The 25,241-nt window shown below is 40.4% G+C and overlaps 2 protein-coding genes and 1 pseudogene across 23 annotated transcripts in view; 2 read left to right on the forward strand and 1 right to left on the reverse strand.

Moving 5' to 3' along the window:
* LOC119867530 overlaps positions 1-25,241 on the forward strand; it is a 115,753-nt gene that overhangs the window by 78,029 nt on the left and 12,483 nt on the right. The gene's annotated exons all lie outside the window — the stretch shown is intronic.
* LOC102154560 lies at positions 4,363-6,641 on the forward strand (annotated as a pseudogene).
* Positions 21,177-25,241, reverse strand: part of TNIK (TRAF2 and NCK interacting kinase) — a 376,466-nt gene continuing 372,401 nt past the window's right edge. For all 8 annotated transcript variants that reach the window (XM_038583888.1, XM_038583893.1, XM_038583891.1 and 5 more), the window contains one exon: positions 21,177-23,874. In XM_038583888.1, coding sequence (XP_038439816.1) covers positions 23,791-23,874 — 84 coding nt within the window. In that variant the 3' untranslated portion in view covers positions 21,177-23,790. The remainder of the gene's footprint in view (positions 23,875-25,241) is intronic.

Genomic DNA, 25,241 nt, shown 5'->3' on the forward strand with positions numbered 1-25,241 from the left:
TAGGTTGAAGGATAAGAGAAGTTTGGTTAAAGAAGGGGAGCAAGAGGAAGTGGCAAGGGATGCTATTGGGGAAATAGACAACAGCTATATGCAGTCAGAGCCTTGAAGGCCATGGGAATGAGCTTGGAGTCATGCCAAGGACAATGGGAACTCCTTGGATGGGATTAAGCATGGAAGTGATGTGATCCAGTATCCGTTTTAAGATTACTCATGCTGCTGAATGAGGGGTGGAATGGATGGGGCACTCATGAAAGAGGAGAGACACAATTGCAAGGCTCTTACAACAAGCACCAAAAATAATAGTGGTACCAGGGAAGGAGAAGTAACAAATGCAAGATATATTTTAGTGGCGAAGCTGGACTTTTTCCTAAAAATTTTGGGAGAGTGAGAATTCAAGATGGCAGATTGGCTTCTGGATGTTGAATTGGGATGACTGTGATGCTATTTAATGATACCGATGCTGGATTGTTTATTCATCTGAGTGATAATCTAAGTTCATCCCCCAGACCTCAAGAAGGGTGGCAATAAAATAATCGAAACAGATACATTTTGTTTTACTTTTTAGAAGTTAAACTTTGTCAAATAATTGTAGTTGTCCGAAATAGTATAGAGTTCCCATATACCCTTTACCCAGTTTTCCCCAATGTAACATCTTGTAAAACTATAGTATAATATCACAGTCAGGTTATTGATATCAGTAGTCAAGATACAGAACATTCCCATTGCCACAAGAGTCTCTCATGTTGCCCTTGTATAGCCACAGCTACTTCCCTCTCACCCTTACTGACTCCCAAACTGTGGCAACCACTAATCTTTCCAACATTCCTATAATTTTGTCATTTAATGAATGTAATATAAATGGAGTTAGCTAGGATGGGTAGTGTTCTCCAGAGAAATAGAACCAATAGTACATGTGGATAAATATGAGAATATGAGAGAAAGCGATTTATTTTAAGGAATTGCCTCATGTGGTTGTGGAGGCTTGGTGAGTCCAAATTCTGATGGGGGACACCGGCAAGCTGGGAACTCAGGAAGGAGTTGCACATCAAGTCCAGAGGCAGTTAGCTAGAGAATTCCCTCTTGCTCTAAGGAGATCAGCCTTTTGTTCTATCAGACCATTGGCTGATGAGACCCACCCACATTCTGGAAGACAATCTACCTTACTCTAAGTCCACCAATTTGCTTATTTATTTATTTATTTATTTATTTATTTATTTATTTACTTATTTATAATTTTTTAAATTATTTTTTTAAATATTTTTTTAAATTTATGTATTCACGAAAGACACACACACACACAGAGGCAGAGACACAGGCAGAGGGAGAAGCAGGCTCCATGCAGGGAGCCCCATGTGGGACTCGATCCCAGGACTCCAGGATCACACCCTGAGCCAAAGGCAGACGCTCAACCTCTGAGCTAACCAGGTGTCTGTCCTTCCACTTTCTTTTTCTTTCTGAAACTTGTAGTTCCTTTCCTTTTCTATACAAAATTCAGAATAATCTCATATATATTTACAAACATTTTTGCTGAGGTTTTGATGGGAATTCCATTAAACTTGTATACCAGTTTGGAAACAACTGATATATTTGCCGTGTTGAATGTTCCAATCTATGAATATGCTCTTCATTTATTTAGATCTTCTTTGATTACTTTTATAGGTTTTATAATTTTCAGCATATGAATCATAATACATATGCATTTTTAATTTTAGTGTCCATGCATTTGTTGCTAGACTATAGAAGTATAATAGATTTTTGCTTATTTATCATATATCCTACAACTTTGCTGAACTCACCTACTAGTTCTATGAGTTTTTTTTTTAGCAGATTTCTTGAGCTTACTTATGTAGACAATCATGTCACCTGAAAATAGGGAGAGTTTTATTTGCTACATTCTGACCTACATGACTTTTATTTCCTTTTCTTAACTTATGACACTGGCAACAACTTCTAGCACCGTGATGATTAAGAGTGATATAAGTGGCTATCTTTACCTTGTTCTTAGTCATTGAAGAAAGCATTAGTCTCTCAAAATTAAGTATAATGTTAGCTCTGGGTTTTCTGTAGATACTCTTTATCAGGAGGCAGTTCCTCTTCAAATCAATTATTCTAGGACTTTTTTAAAAATCATGAATCTGTATTGAATTTTGTCAGTTTTTTTCATCAATTGATCATGTGATTTTTCTTCCTTAACCTGTTAATATGATGGATTACATTGAATGACTTGAATCAGAATTGTTTCTCTGGAATAGCTTCACTTGGTATTGAGTATAATATTTTTTATGTATTACTGAGTTCTTTTTTTCTAGCATTGGGTTAAGGATTTTTATGTCAGTATTCATGAGAAATACCAGAGTTTTCTTTTTGTATCATCTTTGTCTGGTTTTGATATCAGGGTAATATTAGGTTCATCAAATGAATTTAGAAGTCATCTTTCATCTTCAGTTTTCTGGAAAGGATTGTATAAAAATGATGTTTAGTAGGATGCACCAATCAAAAAGTCTGGGTCTGGAGATTTCTTTTTGGGAGGTTTTAAATTATAGATTCAATTTCCTCAGTAGTTACAAGATGATTCAAATGATCTATTTCATATTGGATGAGTTGTGGCAGTTTTGCTTTTTGAGAAAGCAGTATATTTCATCTAATTTGTCAAATTTATGTCTTTATTAGTATTCCTTTATCATTCTTTTTATGTCTGCATGGTTTATAGTGATATATCTTGTTTCATTCCTGATATTGATAATTTTTGTCTTCTCTCTCTGTCAGTCTTGCTAGAGGTTTGTAAATTTTATTGATTTTTTTTCAGAGAAGAAGATCTTTATTTCATTGATTTTCTATATTGTTTTTCTATATTCAATTTTATTAATTTCTGCTCTTATCTTTATTAGTTTCTTCTTTCTGCTTACTTAGGGTTTATTCTGGTATTCCGTTTCTACATTCTTGAGATGAGAGATTAACTGATTGCTTTGAGGATTTTCTTCCTTTCTAAGAAACTTAGAATTTAGTGCTATAATATTCCTTCTCAGCGCTGCTTTAACAGTGCCTCACAGATTTTGACATGTTGCATTTTAATTTTCATTCTGTCAACGTATTTTTTTTAATTTTTTATTTATTTATGATAGTCACAGAGAGAGAGAGAGAGAGAGAGGCATAGACATAGGCAGAGGGAGAAGCAGGCTCCGTGCACCGGGAGCCCGACCTGGGATTCGATCCCGGGTCTCCAGGATCGCGCCCTGGGCCAAAGGCAGGCGCCAAACCGCTGCGCCACCCAGGGATCCCGCCTACTCATTATCTTCATGTAATTGTCTAATAGGTACAATATGGATTTTATCATAATTAGACAGAGACCTTGATTTCTTACCTTCCTATGCTCAAATATGCCACTTGCTACTAATGTAGCTTTGGGCCTCAGTATCTACTTCTGTGAGACCGATAGGATAATGCCTACTTCTTGGGTTAGTTAAAACCTTTAGTCTTCTCCAAAGCCAAAGCCAACACTCCTTTCTAGCCCCCCTCATACCTTCCTAAGGACCTCACTCCTGCAATTATCCACTACTCTTCTTGTCATCAATAGAAATCAATTTCCGCATCTCTACTGAATCGTTTACTTCACTGGTGTAAAGCACATTAACTTGGCCCATCTCGGGGAAAGTATCTCCCTTAGCTTCCTAGATGTTGCCTCATTTCTCTGTTTCTCTTCATGGCAAAACTCGTCCAAAAAATTGTGAACGCTATCTACACTGTTTACCATTCTTTTCTCCTCAATCTACATTAAGTGGGCTTTTGTCCCTCACCACACCTCTGAAATAGTTCTTTATGAGTTTCCCCACAATCTAAATCTCCCCAAGGCTAAAGGGCAATTCTGTATCTATTGGACCACTCCCCTTTTTCTTGAAATGTTTTCTTCTCTTGACCTCATGACAAATGGACCACTTGAACCCAAAGGCCACTGTCTCTCATTTTCTGACTCCTTCTTCATTTCCAGACTTAATAGTTTTATAGTCCAGTACTCAGTCCTTGGCTTATTTCTCTTTTTATACACATTCATTCCGTAGATAATCTCATTAGATCTAATGGCTGGTATCCAATAAAATGTCCTGTGATGATAGAAATGTTCTTCATCTGTGCCATCCAGTGTAGTTGCCACTAGCCACATGTGACTATTTAAATTTTAATTAGTTAAAATTTAAAGATTCAGTTGCCTGTTGTACTAACTATACATTTCAAGTGCTCAGTATCCATGTAAGGCTAATTGCTATTATATTGGACAGCATAGAAGTACAATTATCTGTTTCTCTTTCCAAACTTCAGATAATACTCAACATCTCTATGTAAATATCTATGAGTTTTTGTCTTAAGTTAATCCTGTGTAAGTAGAACTCTTTCTCTACTTCTTTATCTTTAAATTTGCTACACAACAAGCCTTTTCTTGTTCAGTAAATGGCATCAAAATTGCTCCAGGGGCCAATTCACTGGAGAGCTCTGCCCACTATGCCTTCCAAATATGCCTTGAAACTGACCACATCTCACCATCTTTATCACTATCACTCTGGTCTAAGGAGCCACTCTCTCTTGCCTTGACTATTGCAGTAGCCTCTGAACTGCTCTGCCTGTCTCAATTCTTGCTCCTCTGCAGTTCATCTTCCTTATGGCAGTCAGGAAATCTTTAACAATATTTAAAAAATAAAAAGTCAGAATACATTTCCCAGTTTAAAATGCTCCAATTGCTTTCTAGTTAAAGGAGAATAAATCAGAACTCCTAACCTTACCTTAAAGGCCTGCATGATTTGATTCTTTGCTTATTTATTAACATCTGCTCCTCCACCTTCAACTTGTTCATTTTGCTGCAACCACCAAGTTGCTTGAAACCATTGAGCTAGCGCCTTTCTGTCTGGAACAGTCTTTCCAGGATGGATGCCTCCTTCTCATAATTTAGTCTCAATTCAGATATGTCCCTCTCACCTCCACCTACTTCCTCCTCCAATCTACCTCCACCCATCCCCTCCCTGACCACCCTAGCTAATATAGCATCTTCCCTGCTTTCCCTTATTAACATAATTACCCTATTATAATTTGTTCATTGCATTTGTTAATACCTAACCCCACCTTATGTATTTGTTTCCATGTTTATTTTTAGTCTCTCCCCTAATACAATACAAAGTCCTTAAGGGACAGACTCTGTCTATCATGCTCACTGCTGTATTCCCAGCCCCCCAAATATAATCAGTACACCCACATGGTAGGTGCTCCTAAAGGACTGACTTATTAACTTTAGGCTTTTCTGGGGGTATTATATTTGTTGATTAATTCATAATTAGGCAATATACACAATTTGCCAGAATCCCTTCCTACCTTACATCAAGAGTAGACTGCCTAGCCCCTGGAGGATTACTACACGCTTGATAAGGTACTGATAAAATCATGACCAGGTGGGCACAAGTTACCACCACGCGTACCAAGAGACCTTTGGCTGCAACATCATGGGAAGACATGAAGAAGGGGTCCTGTGAGGGAGAAAGCCAAAACCTACCAAAGAGTAAACAACTTGAAGCCAATAGGCTTTCTGTGAAAAATGATGCTCCCAAAGCAAAACACAGAAAGGACAAAAAGAAAAAGGAGTATTTAAATGAAGATGTAAATGGATTCATGGAATACCTAAGAGGAATCCACAGATGATTCACAATGGAGAGATGATAGCAACAGACAGTCAGGAGGTAAGGGAAGAAATTGCGGTTGCCTTAAAGAAAGATAGCCGACGGGAAGGAAGAAGACTGAAAAGACAAGCAGCAAAGAAAAATGCAATGGTATGTTTCCATTGTAGAAAACCTGGCCATGGGATTGCAGATTGCCCAGCTGCCCTTGAGAATCAAGATTTGGGCACTGGAATATGTTATCGCTGTGGGTCCACAGAGCACGAAATAACCAAATGCAAAGCCAAAGTAGACCCAGCTCTTGGTGAATTTCCTTTTGCAAAATGTTTTGTTTGTGGGGAAATGGGACATCTGTCCAGATCTTGTCCTGATAATCCCAAAGGACTCTATGCTGATGGTGGTTGCTGTAGACTTTGTGGCTCCGTGGAACACTTTAAGAAAGATTGCCCTGAGAGTCAAAATTCAGATCGAATGGTCACAGTTCGTCGCTGGGAAAAGGGAATGAGTGCGGACTATGAAGAAATTTTGGATATGCCTAAACCACAGAAACCCAAAACAAAGATACCTAAAGTTGTTAATTTTTGATAGTGACTAGTTCTATCATTTGTTACCACCTCATTGTTAAACATGAACTGAGCCTAATTCACAAATTGGAGCTGGGCTTCCTTGGAAAACTGTGTTGTGGGACCAGTATGATCTGGGTATGATCGAACAGTTTCCTGAGTGCTTTCCATTAAAGAGTGCTTCTATCACTGGAGAAAATCACTGAAGAAAAGTATAAGATGTTTAAATTGGACTCTCTCAAAGAACATTTTTAACAGAACTGAGGTATTACTGAGTGGTTATATGCTTGATTGTAACAATCACCTTTTTATTAAAAATTATGCATTAATGTGAACTACCCCTAAACAAAGTATAACTGCTTTGCATTTGGAATTGAATTTTTGGAAAAAAAAAAAAAGGAATTGAATTTTTGGTTTTATTGTTTTCTCGGTTCAAAGTGCCTTTTTATTAAGAATTTATAAGTTGCCGTAAAATTTACTGTATTTTTAAAATATTTAATAAAAATTCATTTGCTATTTAAAAAAAAAAAAAGAGTAGACTGCCTAGGTTTGAATCACAGTTTCATCATGTCTAGCTATATGTGATCTTGGGAAAGTTTCTTTTAAACTTTCTGTGTCATGGTTTCCTCATCTATAAAATGCACATAATAGTGTTTCTCTCATAGAATGGGTAAGGATTAAAGAAGTTATTTTTTTTTATTTATGATAGTCACAGAGAGAGAGAGAGAGAGGCAGAGACATAGGCAGAGGGAGAAGCAAGCTCCATGCACCGAGAGCCCGATGTGGGATTCGATCCCGGGTCTCCAGGATCGCACCCTGGTCCAAAGGCAGGCACTAAACCGCTGCGCCACCCAGGGATCCCGGATTAAAGAAGTTATTACATGTACCTGGGATGCTTGGAACATTGCCAGGCCCATAATAAGTATTTGCTATTATTATTAATATTATTATTATTTATTACTGAACCTATGCTACATTTCATTAAAGGGCACCTTCATTTCCTAGAAGATTTTCAGTAAGGACATTGGGTTGCAAGGGACGATGATGATATTTCAAGAATTTCCTGACTCTGATCAAAACATGACAACTGTTTTATATTGTAGATTTTATTTATTTAAACAAATATTTATTCTCTGTTTAATCAAGGATACTTAGAATTAGTCTATTACTAGAATAGACTACTAGAATTAGCCAGGAAGCAGTTTAAAAATATCATCTCTTGCCCACTTAGAGAGAAAGGGAAGAAAATTTAATTAATTAGTATGGCCTTCCCACAGCGAGGTTACTGGTGGGCAGCTTTAAGCCTTGAAAGAGCCCACAGGACCTTAGCATCATCCTTCTATTGCAGTGTATGTCTGGTAATAAAAGATCTTGATATTATCCTTAACCTTGAGAAAATAGGCAGCAAGGCAAGAGGCAGCTTCACAAAAGAACTAGGAACTAGAAAAGTAATCATTAACCAGATTCCTAAGCCCTCTTTCTAAAATACTGAACATCTACCGTAGCTCAAAATTTTACACATCATCACTTCATCCCTGTAACATCATTTGAGTGAGACATTATTTTCATTTACTGGCAAGAAGACTAAGGCTCAGAGCATTGAAGAATCTATCCCAAGCTTCCATGGCTAATCAGTGGCAAAGCTGTTCAAGAAAAGTTTATAGACTATCTTTTATGTGCCAGTACTGGAGGGAGCAGTGAACTAATCAGGTGAGATTCTTGTCTTCCTTGAATTTACATTTTTATAGGTATTATTTGGTTCCAATTTTAGAACCTATCTTGAGAGCACCTCAAAGTTTTTCAAATGACAACCTATGGGGGATGAGGTGACACATTAATAAATACATCAGAAGAGTGAACAACCACTGTAACAGCAGTCACAAATATTTAATGAACAATTTGTAGGTACTTGTGCTTATAGGTTCTAATAACAGCTGGAAAAAAAAAAAAAACAGACACAATGCCAGAGTCAACAGAACTTTGAAAAAAGATTGGCAAACAAGTGCTTAACAGGGTGGGGCAAGTAATGTAAATGGAAATGTCTATGCATTGTATCCTTTCAACACAGATATATATTGTGTATTAATCAATTAGACATATTCTTCAGTTTTTCAAAGGACTATGGCTTTGTCTAATTTTCTTAAAACACAAGTCTCTTTGCCTAGCTTTTCTTTTCCTGATTTTGTGAGTGAAATTCTATCTTATTTCCTGCTTCATATGGGAAAAACTGTAGTAGATGGCATCTGACACTTGGCTTCAGCCTCAGAGAGTAATAGAGAGATGTAAGGTCTGTGACAACCTGGAGAGGCTACTTTCTTATAAGGAGGGTAGTCACTACCCAATTCTAGATGATTTCACCATCCAGGCCCGGGGATTTGTGTTCCCAGAGCAAATGTAAGCCGTAAGTAAATGGGTGGATTGTTTGTTTTGAGTTCTTCCAGAATTGATAAACCCAAGAAAAAAAGAAAGAGGAGAAAATCTGGGGAGTTTAAAGGCAGGAACTGACTAAGCACATTTTCTTTTCCTTGTATTGTCTCAGAATGGTTCTAGGTCTATAGATTCCAGAAAACGAACCACAACTTGTAATGTAGATTATCTATTTGCATGTTATTCACTGTGTGTTTTCCTTCTGTCATCTCTATCCCTCTAGCAAAGCTTTCAAGAGGAACTAAGGGATGGGTTAATGCCCACACTGAAGGGCTAGAAGGGGCAGCTGGGGAACCAATGACAGGATGGTGAATTTGGGGAGACTCGAGTCAGCCCTGTGAGTGCCCGCAACCTCAAACCTTGTGGACTCTTGCTTTCTTGCTAATGTTGGGGATGTGGATTTACTTCTAAGGGAACCTATAGTTTTATTTCAAGAAAAGAAGGAGGTTTATAAGTATGACAATTAAGATGAAGTGATGTGAAGTGCAAAATTCCTGCATCTCTTATCCACATTCATTTGGGTGTGCCCACATGCAGTACATAAAAGCTCCCCAAAGGTCCAAGTCTGCGAGATTGAGTGTAGTTGCTCTGAAACAAATTACTAGAACCTTGTTCATTTGTGTATAGTTCTGTATTAATGATGGTTCACATAACTAATAATCTCATTAACTTTCACATTCATAATGAATATAATCTTACAGGGTTTTCACAATACACTCTGAAGTAGGTATTATTATTGTTCTCATTTTATAAACAATGAGTCTGGTATTCAAATGCAGTTTAGTAATTTGATCAAGATCGCATGATTAGGTAGGGCTAGGGTTTCTTTTGAACTCAGATTTTTGGCTTCAGATCTTTTTGCTGTGACTTGCTATCTTTGCTGTGGCCTGGAAGCTACTTATAAGGGTTGTCATCATGTGATCTATGCCACAGTGAATGGTTGGTGCCGAATGGCCTAACTTATTCAGCAATTAATAACCAGATTCTTGATCATTAAGGGCAGGAGTAGACAGTTGTTTAAACTGCAAAACCATTGTTCCACATGGTGGAAAACATACTTTTTTATTTAGTTCTACCCACAAGGAAAACACTAAAAAGAGTGGAGTCTAGGTTTCCAGCAAGGTCTGCTGAGGCTGGTATATTGTTCCTGTTTGGATGCTCTGGGGTTCAAATGATCTCTTGGACTTCCCCTGGAAATGAACCATGGCAGGGGTCCAGGGAGATCAAGTCACGGTCCAAGTGCAGTCATGATCTCTGTCTCCAGCCACACCCATGGCTAGGGGAGACTGCTAGGAGCTTAAGGATAGTGTCTTGTGCTGTGATTAAAAGGAAAGAACCCTGGCAGATTGTTGGTGCCAGTTCTGTGGCAGCCAATGCATCGGCCTACTTCCTTTATTCCTTTTCTTTTCCTTCCTTTAATATTGCCTATAATTGAGTTAATTCAATGGATTTATATAATGGATCAGAAGGAATGAGTGGACTCTTCTGGCTAGCTCAGTGGTTACCTGGAGAGACTCAGACAATCTAAGGTGACAAATCCAGATGCCCAGAGGACCTCTTGACTCCTCCCGAAGGCAGACCTATGGCTACCAAGTGCAGGGCAGAGGAAGTAGCCCTGGTCGCTGGGGTTATGACTGTTAAGACTTCTTGTATAGATGCAGTGACCTTAATAGCCTTACAGTGACCCACACTGGGAGTCACACATGAAAAGCTACCCAGTAGCTCCTACAAGTCTAGGTACCATTCCCACCTTTTTGCTCTTTCTTTTAACTGGAGCTCGTGATACTTGGCAATGAGGACAGCTCTCATTAAAAGAGCAAGAGGTCTGCTGAGTGGGCAGCCCCCTGAATCTGTGCCATTCATGTCACGAAGGTTTGACAATCTGTGTCAAATTCCTTTGACAGTTGCACATCTATGGCAATTTTTCAGTGAGCACTGTCCTAAATTAATTAATCATTGGGTAATTCAGTCTAAATTGAATGGTGCCTCTGCATGCAGAAAAGTTTTGTTTGCGATTTTTAAGTCATCTCAGTTTAAATGAAGTCTATTAAAATTCTCTGTTCCTAACCAGTTTTCAATCAAGGATGCCTAAATGGCCACAACACTCTGCAGGGCATCTTTCTGTTTTGAGTTTGTGTCTCTTCAGTGTTCAGGGTTAATCATTTACAGACAGTGCTTGTAATATTTTCTATCATTGCCTTCAATACCATTTGCTGCTAATTTGTGGGGTGCTACGGGAGGCTTATGAGGTTGACATAAAAAAGTGGGAGTAAAGATCATGAGGTCATCATTGAGGTTTAACAAACAATGTTCCTCTGTGTTGTTGACCAATAGGTCACCAATAAAAGGACTAGTGTCAGGGAGAAATGGTTCTCATGACAGCTGTTTACCAGACACAGAGGAGTTCTAGGAATGTACTGTCACAAGCAGATGGTGCAATTTGCTGGTGGGCAAGATGTTGACCCAGGTACTCCTTTGTCTTGCAGATCTCTAAGAGGCACAGCCAGCTTCCACTTATTAGCCCCATTCCCTGGAGAAAATCCCCAGTGCTTACACCAAATGTGGGCCTCTGGCATTTTTTCAGAGACATTTGAGAGACAGTGGCAAGACCAGCAAACATAAAAGCAAATAGAATCTCTCTCCCTTGCAACTTGAAATCACCTCTTTCTTTGAGCAAGGCAAATGGATTTGGTGAAGCACTTTTTGGTGATTGATGGGAAGAGGAAACAGTTTTTATTTTTCTTCAGTGACTCGAACGAGCATATCAAAATTGAAGGTTGGTGCCTCAGTGACTGTGCAGCAGAGGACTGTTTCCCGTAGGAGGACTCCTGTGGGCCTCTAGAGATGTTCAAGGCAGCCTCAGAATGGAGCCCTCCTTTGTGGTGGCTACAGTCTCCGATTACAGGGGGAGTCTGCCCCAAGGGCCTGTTACTGCCTTTCCTCTGACCTTTCTTCTCTGCTCTAAAACTCTCCTCAGGTGGCCTATGCTGACATGAAGGGGGAAATCGCTCTGCTTTGCTACAGCAAGAGCACAGGCCCCCATCTCTCTTACCCTGACCCAACTGCCAGATTGTAGCCAATCCTCCTTACAGGTGGGCTCTGTTGGCCACACAACAAAGCCTTTGCCTTTATTTTGCCACTGATGGATGAAGGGTGAAGAGGGTCAGGAACACATCCTGGTGGACAAGAGAGAGTGCTGTCCTTGGAGTGGAGATGAGCCTTCTCCTTCCATTGCTGCTGCAGCCTTTCAGGCCACCTTGAGCCACTCCGTTATGGTCTCCGAAGGGTGAGGCTCTAAGTTCCTTGCAGGTATGCAATTTTGTCCTTTTGAGACATGTAAGATCACGGCAGGGATAAGAGAGAGATTTCTCGATGATGGCTTCACACTAAAGGGCAAAGAGATGGTCTGAGTGGTCCCACAGGTAAGAGTCTAGATCATTTCTGATGATTATAGCCCCCCCACTCCCTGCCCCAAGAGGAGGCCTAACGCTAGAATGTGATCCTTTGTCCTCATCACTTAACACCCAGCCTGACTAATCCATTGTCTTTACTCACAGATTGCTTGCCAGTAAGAATTCAGTTAGCATTTTAATCCATTAATTTGCTGCTGCAGAGCCAGCTCTGCCTAGGAGATAACTGTTTCAGATGCCAGGGCACTAAAAGATCACTGCTTGAAAAGTTTATTGGGTAATGAAATTTTAAAAATCTCAAATACCAGGTAATGTTTTTTTCTGATTGTCATTGTTGACTTCCACGAAGATTGTAGCTGGAACGTTTGTAGGAATGTAGGAGTACAAAAGAGATTAGTAAGAAATTATGGAATTGCCACAGAGGCCACTGCTTGATTGGTGAGGCTAAATGGGAGTCTAAAGACAGACATTCTTATAAATTATCTCTTACTAAGGTAGTTCTATTCATTTATCTTAACCATCAAAGCTTAGGGAATGAAGCAGGCCAATGCATGCATATAATGCAGGAATAGAAACCCAAGAGCACCAGATGGTGCTCAAAAAACAACAGAAAGTCAATACAAAGTAATTTTGTTTTGAAGGAGGAAAAGGAAAACATATAATTTTGGGTATTGAGTGGCATAGGCACTTTTTTTTTTTTAAAGCTTTTATTTATCTGTTTGACAGATAGCAGGAGTGAGGAGAGGAGGAAGGACAGAGGGAGGGGCAGAGGGAGAGAGACAAGCAGACTCCCCGCTGTGCACAGAGCCCCAATCCCAGGACCCCAGATCACTATCAGAGCTCAAGCGATCACTACCAGAACTCAGGTCGGACACTTAACGGACTGAACCACCCAGGCACCCCCTTCTTTCCCTCTTTGAATAAATAGATACACACATTTAAAAGGTAATACCATTGTATTCCTTTTACATAGTGATTCCTCTAACCTCTCTTTTGAATGTTATGGTCATTATAAGAACAGCTACACACAAAATTTACAAGGAGCTTTTCCATTCATGGCCTGATGTGATCAACATAACACAACGGTGGGCATTATCCCCGTGTTAGAAATAAGAACACAGAGGCTTGGGGAGCTGTGTTTACCTAGGAACGCATATTATAGGGGCTTTAGGTTCTGTTCTTCCAAATAGTTTAGGAATAAAGTCCCAGTTCTCAGCTTTGCCCTTTCCACTTGATTTTCACACACTCCCTGGGTGATCACTGATGTTGAATCATTTCTTGACCTTGATGTCTCAGGAACTAAATGCTCTTTGAAGAGGTGCTAATCAAGTGGTCTTTATTTTAAAAAAGGTCTTATTTGCACAGTCATTGTTACTGCACCGGTTTGGTAGAAAGAGCACTAGACCAGTAGCCTAAAGAACAGTCTTCTTATTTCAGTTCTACCCTTGCTATGCTAAGATCTTGAGCAAGTTATTTCTAACTCTTTGCATTTTAGCTTCCCCATTTATAAAATAAGAGGATTAAACAGAATGAGTTTTAAATTAAAATTAAAATTAGGGAGAAAAATTTTACGTATAATGGAAAAATAATTATAATGAATAATTAAACACTGATTAGGACATAGAATAGACAAAACCAATAAAGCTAATCAAGAATAAATTAAGAGTAAAAAAGGAAGCTAAGTGCAGAGTAAAGCATATAGATAAAATGTCAATAAAAAAGGAAAAAGTTAAGAACAAATAACATACAAAAGTGTAGGCAGATGTTTAATCATATAAATAAATATTCAAAGAAGAAGAACAAAGCAAGAAGAATTTAAAGTCACAAAGACATAGAAATAAGGCCAGTTGCCAAAGAAAAGGGAAAGGCAAAAAAGAAGAAAACAGTAAATAGCTGAGTCAAAAGAAATGAGAAGTTGGTTATCAAGGAGAGAAGTATTAAAAGGAATAAGTAGTCATAAAAAAGGTTATCTCCACCTAAATCTAAGAGACAATTATAAAGAAATTAAATGGAGATTTGAAGACTTGAGACACAAATGGAGGGCTGCTGAAGGGAAGTGGGTGGGGGTGGGGTAACCGGGTGACAGGCATGAAGGAAGGCACATGAGGTGGTAAGCACTGGGTGTTTTGCTATATGTTGGCAAATTGAATTTAAATTAAAAAAATTCTTTTTATTTATTTATGTATTTATGTATTTATGTATGTATGTATGTATTTATTTATTTATTTATTTAATTTTTTTATTGGAGTTCAATTTGCCAACATATAGCATAACACCCAGTGCTCATCCCATAAAGTACCCCCCTCAGTGCCCATCACCCAGTCACCCCCACCCCCCGCCCTCCTCCCCTTCCACTACCCCTAGTTTGTTTCCCAGAGTCAGGAGTCTTTATGTTCTGTCTCCCTTTCTGATATTTCCCACTCATTTTCTCTCCTTTCCCTTTATTCCCTTTCACTAATTCTTATATTCCCCAAATGAATGAGACCATATAATGTTTGTCCTTCTCCGATTGACTTACTTCACTCAGCATCATACCCTCCAGTTCCATCCACATTGAAGCAAATGGTGGGTATTCATCGTTTCTAATGGCTGAGGAATATTCCATCGTATACACAGACCACAGCTTCTTTATCCATTCAGAGGAGAGAAGAAAGAAGGTGAGAGGAAAGGCAGTAACAGGCCCTCGGGGCAGACTCCCCCTGTAATCGGAGACTGTAGCTCTGGAGACCCCCAGAATTCAAAAGCCAGCTCCTCCCCACCCCCTGCACCCCAACTAGAACATTTAATAAGATGAAGAGCTGCCTGTATTAGGAGCGTCAGCTCTCGCATATAAATCCTGTCACTGTGCGGGGCACTCATGCCGTCTCCACATACAGGTGTCTTTGAGGGAGCTGTATGGAAAACTCACTCTATTGCCCTTTCTGATCATTTTGCCTCGGACTAGGGGTGACTTTGGCATGCTCCGGGTTCTGGGCCTTCGATCATGAACGGCCGTCAGGAGAGGGACGGAGAAGGGGCGAAAGCCTCGGGTTCATCTGAAGGCTGTGCTGATTCTTCCTTGCTCCAGAATGCCTTCTGGTTCTAGATTCTCTCATCTTCCAACGGTCACCTATCTTACTAAGGGGGGTTAGTAATACAGGATAACCTGAGATCGTGGAGCACTGGGGGTAGAACTGAAAAATTTGGTCAGACCGTGCGTAATGCTGCTAATCCATGTTTTTATGACAGCCTCTGGTAAATTAACTTTGAGATCTGGAAACCAGGATGACAGCTCTGGGGACCAGACACGTGACCCTCTATCGCATGGTTGTCGTCACAAAACTTGGGCTTAGTTGCTTATGGAAAGATGAAAACACATCCAGGCTGGGGATATTCCATGTTAAAGAGAACTCAACTCTAAAATGCTTTTCCACATAAATTACGGAAAGTTCATTTTGCAGTAACACCTTGGGCATCCCTTAGCATCTGTTTCACATGCTTCATCTATACCTGAAACCAATGGCTTGTATCTTTTGTAAAGACCTTCAGGAATCTGCAGCTTAGCACCACAGAATCCCCAAATGGCTTTGGTCCTGGAAAAGGTCGATTGAGACCTTGACCCTGGCTATTTAACAGGAATTACACGCTATCCTTCACTTGGACAGATTTGTGAAAAGACACAGAAAATAAGAAAGGAGCAAAAAAATCATTTCATTGTTATAGTGCTTCACATGATGTCATTTCATGATCTTCTTCCTTTATTTTTTAAATATGTTTCTTTTATTACGTGAGCAGGAAAATACATAATTGAACAGATCGAAACTACAAGGTGTGCCCTTTACAAGACTGAGTGAAACAATAAATTCATCAGAAGGCGTGTTTCAATTTCCTAAATGAAACTTCATGCAACAACATTCAGCGGCGCTGAGTATATACAGATGTTCGAGCCCGCCCGGGCCAGCCTCAGAACTCGTCACCTGGACAAATGATAAGTCCCAAATGTCATGAGGTTTTCTTGAAGCTGCCTTGGGCAGGGGGATACTTTTCCCATTGTTTATTTCTTGTTTTAGGGGGAAAAATGTCATTTTTAAACATTTAGACCAGGGAACAAAATGCAAAATCCTCTTCCCATTCCAATAACTCTAATACCAGTAGCTTAAGCTGGGTCCTTATCCGTATAAACGTTAAGAGTCGGGAAATGCTGCTTTTCTCCAGCTTCTATACGACAGTCTCTCCTCCAGCCCTGCGACTTGGCCTGTTAGGGTGATTAGTGGAAAAAGTACAGCCAGGATCACAGTCAGGTGTTTTCCATCCACAATAGCCTTCCAGGAAAAAAAACCATAGGGCTTTCTATTTTCTACATGAGAGCAAACCAATGCTTTTATGATAAAAAACTGTGGACATAGCTTTTTGTTTTGATATTGAAATCAAATGACCATATACCTCTGTAACTTTTTTCAATGCCAAAACTCTGTTATTGTTTATTTTCCTTCCTTGATTAATTCGTCCGATAACTACATCTACTATTTGCCAGCTGTTCTTCGAAGTACTGGAGATCGGCCAATGAACAAAGTAGATGCTGATAAGTACTATGAAAAGCAATAAAGCGGAAAATGAGTGGGTGATTAGAGAGCTGATATACCTCTGACAGTAAAGGAATATTTGTGTAGGGACCTAAGTCACGCAGAGGTGTGGGGGAAGAGATTTCCGGACAGAGGAAGCAGCCAGGTCTAAGACCCTGAGACAAGAGCACGCTCTGAGAGTGTTCTGGATAAAGCAAGAGAAATGTGGTGAAGCAAATGAACTAGGGAAACAGTAGATGAGGTGAGAAAAGCGGTATTAGTGGTTGGAGAGGGGGCAAAGGATAGGTCAGATTCATAGTGCTTTTTAGCAATTTTAAGTACGCTTGACACTTCCGGTGAGTGGGGAAAGCATTGTGGACTTGAGCAGAAAAGTACCATAACCTATATGTTTGTAAAAGTGTCATTCATCCCAGGCAAGCTGTGGCCTGGGCTTCTATATCCATAGACTGTGGATATATTGTGAGGCTAGGAAAAACAGAGTCCCCCCTCCTCCCCACACCCGCCCCTCAATGGATTGTATATGGCATGTGAAAGAGAAAATTTAAAGGCAACTATAAGATTTTCTGGTCTGGAAGAATGGAGTTGGTTGTTTAGTGACACAGGACATACAGTAATGAAGTAGGATGGTGGGTGGGGTGCAAAGTGGTTTAGTTTTGAGCGTGGTGAGCTGGACTGGAGATGCCAACCACACATCCAAATGAAGATATCAAGTAGGAGCTTAGACATAGAACGCTGGCATTCGGGAAAGAGGTTAGGGCCGGAGCTACAAATGTGAGTATTTCAGTGTATAGAGATGGTTTCTAGAGCCCCAGTTGTGGAGAAGATCTTTCAGGGAGGGACTGTCCAGTGCTGGGCACTCCAGGAACTTGGCAAAGGAGACCGAGAAGGAGTGGCCAGTGACGTGAGAGAACGTGAGGGATATTCCAGAGCTGAGAAAGTATTTCAGGAGGGAAGAGGTTATTAACTGTGTTAAAGACCGAGTCCAGAGTATGAAGCCAGAGACCTCATCGTTGCATTGAGCAGCATGAAGATCACATTGTTCTTAGCAATAGCTATTATGGTGGGAATGAGAGCCTGATTCAAGTTGGTTCAAGAGACCAAGGAGGGAGAGGACTGAAGATGGGAAGTATATATAATCCCCTCTGAGGAGTTGTTCTGTGAAGGGGAGCAGATAAATAAAATGGTAGACAGGGTGAGGTGGTCGAGGTGCGTGTTCGTAAGACAAGAGATGGCAGCATGGATGTAGTGACATCCTCCACTGGGATGAGGGACATTGGTGATGCAGGAGAGGGAGGGAATGGTGGGGGCAGTGGCCTTTATGTGGTGAGGTTGCAGAGGACCTACCCGGAGCAAATAGAAGAACCACCTGCTGTGAATTAAGGAGGCACAGTAGTAACTGGTAATCTATTCCACTGGACAAGACCAGGAAACCAAGAAACCAGGGTGTATAGAGGATTGTCAAAGTGGATATTGAAATCACCAAGAGTTAAGAAGGGGTGGTGGTGGAGCCAGCGACGGTGAGCCAAAAATGAAATCCTTAAGCACTGTGAGGGAGTGCTGGAAGGTAAATGAGGACTTTGTAGGCTGATGGCAAGATCTTCAGAGCACTGGGTGTTTGGGAGGGACGGATAACAGTCTGGAGGTGGCAATGAGGAACAAGCAGGCATCCTACTACTATTAATGTTTTATTACCACATCTTGACAGAGATCATATATTCTGGGGCATGGCAGTGACTCTAGGGGAATACCTTGGCTTAGAACCCACCAAATCATTTCTAGCTACTCCTCGGAACAACTATGCACAACAACTGAAGGCTTTTTGTATGCAGGGAGAAAATACTGGAAAGTACCCAAAAGGTTCAGACGAGAAAATACGCCAAGAATGTTTCCCTTTTTACCCTGACACAGGTGAGACTTACCCGGCTTCAGCGTATTTTTGACAATGTGAGACGCTTTAGAAAACTGGAGATTTCAGCAACGTAGCCACTTGTAGGCATAGCAGCATGATAGCCTCCCTTCCCAATCTTGGTCAATCTGGCATCTCTACAGTTATGCTGACATTGTAAATAAGACCGCTAAAATGCACAGAAATGGTTTTGTAACATCCGATTTTAAAGTTCACCAAGCTGTCTTTTTTTTTCCCCCCCTGCCGTGATTTCTTGCTGTCACCTAACATTTGAAATTCTGATTCAGGGTAACAACTGGGGTTTTTAAACAAAGCATAATACAGTATTACTATTCCTTTACACTAACCTCAGGGGAAGAGATTAACGGGAAAGGGAAGCTGGGGCCGGGACATTTGCTACGTACACAGAGGGACCCACTGTGGGAAATGAAAACTCACCTCTCCACCAGCCTTTGCTCAGCCTCAGTGGTGTAATGCCACGCACCGATGATAAAAACAAACCGTCAAAACCAAACTGTCATGCAAGGAGTTGAGTTAATTTGAAGATATCTACACAAAACCAAAAACCTGTAATCTTTAGAACATTTCTATTTTTAACTGTGTTTTTTAGTCTTCCTGCAAATGTTTGGCCTCATGGACACAGAGTCCAAGATTTTGACCTGGATTTAAAGTATCTCAAAACATATCCAGGGACGTTTGTTTAAAAACACACTTTCATGGGGATTTGGGGTGCATCTGGTACTTCCTGCAATGGCAGGCCTAGAAGAATAAAGTTCACAGTAGAGATTAGGGTCTCATATTCTTTAGCACTATGCATTTTTTTTTTTTTAATATTCGAGTTGCCTGTGGAAAAATTCCCAGAACAATGATACAGGACGGAACTCAAACACTAGAAAATGCTTGGTAGAAATGTACAAATGGTCAGTTTTGAACCTGAAAGTTCTCAAGGGATTTTCTTTGCTGGGGTTTCTGAAGAGAGTTCAGTTTATACCATTTTGAGACCCATGGAAGGACAGCACACCTTAGGGTTCCTGATACCACTATACTGATCAGAGTCAAAAGGCAGTGAGGCATTTGAGAAATAGTGGCAGGTGAATGAAGTCACATTTAGACTTTTGGATTTTATGTTGTGCTGTGTGGTCTCAAGGGAGGCCAGTTATAGATTTGTTTGTTATGCTTCCTTTGATTTGGTTAGTCTCCAAGTTTTACACAGACTGTTGAGATGGCCAGAACGGAGTAGCAGAAAGGATTCTGAACATGAGGGGCTCGGTAGGATGATTCAGAACAATCAGTGTGTTGTGGATATTGTCCTGTTTTCCCCCAGTGGGTTAAAAGAATTTTATTTTCTTTCTTAAAAATAACGTGGCACACCTTATATCTGAAAGCCGTCAGCACAAACGCAGTGACGCTTGTTCAAGCAGACTTCCAAAGACAGCACACATAAAGAGCTTTTCCACATTTCAAGAAAACAGCGACGGGAACTGGTACACATAATAGTAAAGAAAAAAAATTTTTTTAACCTCATGGAATGGGGTGGGGTGGGTGTCAGACTTCGGGCACGTCTTTGTCTGGCAGTGGACAAAACCAAGAGGGCTCTGACCTGCATGTCACATCTCTTTCTGATCTACTGCACAAGAGGGACCAGAGACACCAATTACCAATGAGTCACAACAGCAGACAGAAAACTGTTAGTAGGTCTTGACAAGCAGGAATGAAGATGCTTTTTAAAAGTGTGTATTTGATGCCAAGTATGTAAGCAGTGTATCTTAGAAAGCAATGCCCTGGTGTTAGAAAAATGGAGTCCCTGTCCAAGTGGCCTTGTGGGATTTGGTCTTGATCTATACTGTGGAAATAGCTCTAGCTAGGTCTTCTTGAAGCATCGTTTACGTCTTCAAGAAAAATAATGACATCTATATAAACAGAGCCATTAATTCTGTGTGGAACTTAGTGCGAGCTGTCTTCATCTCTGTCGTGTGCATGGCAACAGCTGCGTGTAACTGGCACGGGGAGGCCTCCAACCCCTTCAAACAGAGATGCTGGAGGTCATGTTTCTACCCCCAGCTGGATGCAGGAATCCATACAGTTCCCCTGACTGGCACCCTAGAATGACGGCCACCTGTCAGAACCCGGGCCACGACTACAGTATGGGCAGGCTCAGGGGAGTTCACTGCATGATTATCAATTTAGAGCAATAAGGACTGAAAAGACCGAGTGAAACTTACTTGGGGGGGCGGTGGGGATGGCTTAGTTTCTCTGTAGAACAATGAAACTAAAATCAATTCGAGAAACAAAATCCCCTCCGGGAAGAACTAAAACTAGTTTCAAAATTAAAGAAATTTTTATTAAAATGCTATTAAGATGTATGAAAAGCACAATCCTCCCCACAATGTAAAAAAAAAAAAAAAAAAAAAAAGCAAGCAAGCAAGCAAACCAGGAAGTTGGGAATTGTTATGAGCTGTGAGAACAATAGTCTGCAATACTCTGCATGACCGGGGTCTCAGTGTGTCGGGGCTAGGGCCCACCTTGGTGGAAGAAAATGTATTTTTGAAGATAAAAGCTTCAAGGAATTCTTTAGATATCTGTCAGGGGCCCTTTTAAACTTAGTCTTGCCTTGTACTCCGTGTAAAATATTTGTACAAAAATATAAAAGGCATGGCTTGATGTTTAACGTCTGTGTTTTATTGTTGTTGGCACCAGAAAAAGCTCATGTTCTATGTTATGTCACTGTACATACTGTAAACAAGACTGCATTAATATTGTTTTTATGAGTTTTTGTTTCAATGACTCTAGATTTTAAAAAATACATTCACAAACTACCTTATGTTTAAACACAATGATTCCCTTTTATTTCTTAACTGTACCCAAAATCCCACAATAAAAAAATCATTTAAAGCTGTGTGTTTCGAACTCATCACTTGGAAATCGAAACAAAACATAACATAAAAACAAAGATCAGTTTGCAACATAATTTAAAGAAGCTTCTGGTTTAAAATACCACAGCAGCAATATAAAGAGCTGGTGGCAATCACATTTGGGGATGAGGCCCAAATCAATATATTTTGTCCATGTCAGCATCCAATTACAGTAGTTGCTAAATTCAATCCAAAAAGTTATTGCTGAATCTGTTGCATGGAATTTGCGAAGATAGTACTGTTCAGCAGCAGAGCCATAGCAATAAAAATGAGAACGGGAGGGTTTCATTGCTTTTGAGAGCTAAAGGGACCATGATGAGGACATCTTGGTGATCGCCTTGAAGATAACCCCCAATTCCATTATTGTGTGTTACCTGTTTAAAATAAATGCAAATGATAACCACCTTTACAGGAGGGGCATAATCCTCTAGGTCAGAAACTGGAAGAATTCCCCTGCCCTTCCCCCGATTGCCCAAACCACCAGATTGAAATGGCTCCATTTTCCTAACGTGTATTTCGTTCTCATTAATAGTACATCAGCTGCTAATGTATTTAGGCAAAAATCAGTAGGATCACAGACTTTGAAAAAAAAAAAAATCTGTTTACAGTGATTGTTTTCTCCAGAAACCAGCCACATTAGTTTTTATTGATGTTGGATTTTTTTTTTTTTTGAATTTTTGAAGAACAACAATTTGGTCAACTACTGTTTTGTTTAAAAAATATTAAATACGCCTGAGATTGCCAGTTGAGCTCTCTATATGTCTCCTGGAGATAACACTGCTGTGATGAACCGTGAAACAAAACAAACGAAACGAGGTAGGTTAAAACAGGAAGCGCAACACAGATATCGTTTTTGCAACACCTCGATACCACAGGCGGCCATGCTTGTAGCTTTGGAAAAAAAAACCCCAGACAGTCACATAAAAGTTCAAATCATCCGAGTAAGAGTTTATAAGGACACGAGTCAACCTGAACTAAATACATACATATCTCTGCACAAATGTTGTTTACCGTATGTTGGGTAATTTGGAGGAAGGTAAAATGATTAGGGTCTCAGAATTTTGGCCAAAGCCTTGCTTTTAAGTTCTATAAAATCTGAACCAATGATGCCTGCTGTATCTCAGGCAGGCTTAGTAGTCTAGTCCCTTCTCTCACCAACCCAGAGAGAACACAGGCAGCTCAGAAACATTTATTATTATTATTTTTTTTCAGTCACAGTTTTCATCTTGAGAAAGTGGCACCCTCAGGAGAAAGCTGGGGATGACCAGAGCCTGGATGTCATTCACTCCCCGATTCCCAGAAAGAACTCAACAAAGTCTCACTCCTAATGAAGCCCGAAGCAAGTGACCTCTTAGCTAGAGGCTTTGTGCATTAAAAAAAGAATGTGTGTGTGTGTGTGTGTGTCTATATATATATATAAATTTTTTTTAGTTTGTTTCCCAGAAGCTCTTTTTGTCCGACCTCATCAGTCATCCCATCTTTTGCCCTGATCTGTTGCATAATAGCTGAGGGAAAGTTGTGTTACAGAGTCCCTCAATTGCTAGAGCCAACTCAACTCAATGGCACTACTACCCCATTCAACACATTCCATTCTGTACAGGGCCATATAAAAATAGGGCCTGTCAGACTTGCAAAAATGGTAGTTGATTTTATTAGTCTAAGGCTAGTAGTTTAGCCATTTAAAATCTATTTCCCCAAAGAGGGGAAAACTAGTATTTTTCTTCTCTTTTAAAAATTCATTAGCCAGTTGCTATCAAAAAGCAACCTTTTGGGTTGGTGAAGGCAAAAGAGTTCTAAAATTACCCCACTATGCAATTATGGCCTTCAGTGTAAGGAGATAAGGTACATTTATTGTGCTGTCTCTCACTATTTGAAATTGGAGATTTTACAACGTATCATATACTTAAAGCTAGCAGGCAGACAGAATTAAAAACAGACTCATTTTCTCGGTATGCATTCTCTCCCCAGTCTTACAAAGTAAGGGGGTAAAGAAAAAAGGTAAAAACGGAACAAAACTCAAAATCCACCATAACACAGCTTAATCATAAGAGCACACAATATTTGTTTCTATCCCTAACTCCGAAGGGCACATGATCCATCTTTGTCCACAAGACAACGCAGCATTCTTGAGGATCTCCTGGAAATTCCTGCCACCTTTTTCTCTCCTTCTCAACCAGGCTGCAACACTGCAAGATGGACCGTGGACTGTACCGGGACAGGTGGAGGAAGAGGAAAAGGGGAAAGCAGTATGTTCAACCAAGCCTTCTGATTCTGCCTCTAGACTGGCATTAGTCCACATGAGTTACGTTCTTTTTAATTAGAAATAACGCCATGAAGATAAGTGCCAAGTGCTCTTCTGTTACCAGTTCATCATGGAATTTCTGTTGAGGGTCATGAAAAACACTTGGCTACTTCCTCCAGATCGCACGGATGCAAAAAATACCTGTTTGAAATTAAAAAGAAGTTAGTTCAACTGCATGGTTGTTTCTTTTCCTCTCTTCTTCCACCGTCCATCCATTTTCTCTCACATGTCCTATCCTTTCCACGTGTCAGCTCTTAAGACTCAACGGCTGGTGTTTATAAAAGTGCCTTTAAATACAGTGCATCCTCTCTAAACACGCCTGACGTTCTCACTACGATTGTTACTATGACTTCTTGTGGTACTGGCCTTCAGGAACGTGGCAGGGGCTATATTTTGATTTGCGACATCCCTTCGGATGCGCGCATTTCAAAAGGGAGTTTCATGCTAGGTAATGTCCTAAATTCCTGGCCGGGGACACAACAGGTCCTTCGTTCATCTCTGGAAAAGCCACAGAGGGCTTCCCTTCTCTCCCTCATAACGACAAGGGGTCAGAGTTTAGGATGGAAGGGAATGGAATACTTTCAAATTCCCAAAGTCAAGGGGGTAGTTTTGGGTCTACTGTCTACTATACAACTTAAGTTATCAGTTTTTAAAGTTAAAAAAAAAAAACAAAAACGGTGTGGTCAGACAGGATAAGGTGTTTAATGCCTATTCACTTTGGTATCAAGAGTTAACCCTTGGCTTGTCTGCTGGTGCAGGGCGTATCCTAGGCCAAAGGAGATAATGGCATTAATAAATAGAACCACAGTCCATTTGGTCTGGGTCTGTTAAATCGTTTTATCAAACAACTAAAAGAAGTGAGCAAAAAATAAAAAAAAAATTAAAAAAAAGAAGTGAGCAAAATTTGGGTTACTGCTTGCTTGAATGTCAGTGAACCACCGCCCTGGGAAAATAATATTCTGGGCTGTGGCCTAGCCCTTCAGTCAGCCAATACTAAACTTTGGTGCACAGCAGTTACTTTTGTCACTAGTGTAAAGTCTCTGCTACTTCATTTCCACAACTCCTCCAGAAGAACGCTGTCTCTCCCAACAACAACTTCTTAGGAAGTTCAGTGGAAATGCTTGTCATTCAGCTAATGCTACATATGTAAGTACAGCTACTGTTAGGGTCAGTGAATCAAAACGGGGAAGCACAGAGGACCCATGGAAACACAACGTGGAGGGGTGGTAGGAAGAAAGGGCTGCCATTCTCTCCGGGCTGTGCGCACCCTGGGCTCTGAACCTTGGGCCCCCTCAGCCTGCTCCTGAGGGTTTGGGCATGGCTTAGAACAGGCTTCCTGGGATGGGTCTTCAATGAACTGAAGTGTGGGGGTCTATGCCCACATCACTCCTCATCTCAGGATCCCTTGAGACTGGGTTGGGCCTAGAATTTCACTGGGGGTCAGGTCTATTTCTTGGCATACTCTGGCCAGGCCCTGGAACTATCCTGGCCATCCACAGCTGCTGTCT

The sequence above is a fragment of the Canis lupus genome, chromosome 34, assembly GCF_011100685.1.
Source record: "Canis lupus familiaris isolate Mischka breed German Shepherd chromosome 34, alternate assembly UU_Cfam_GSD_1.0, whole genome shotgun sequence".
NCBI classification, from domain to species: Eukaryota; Metazoa; Chordata; class Mammalia; order Carnivora; family Canidae; genus Canis; species Canis lupus.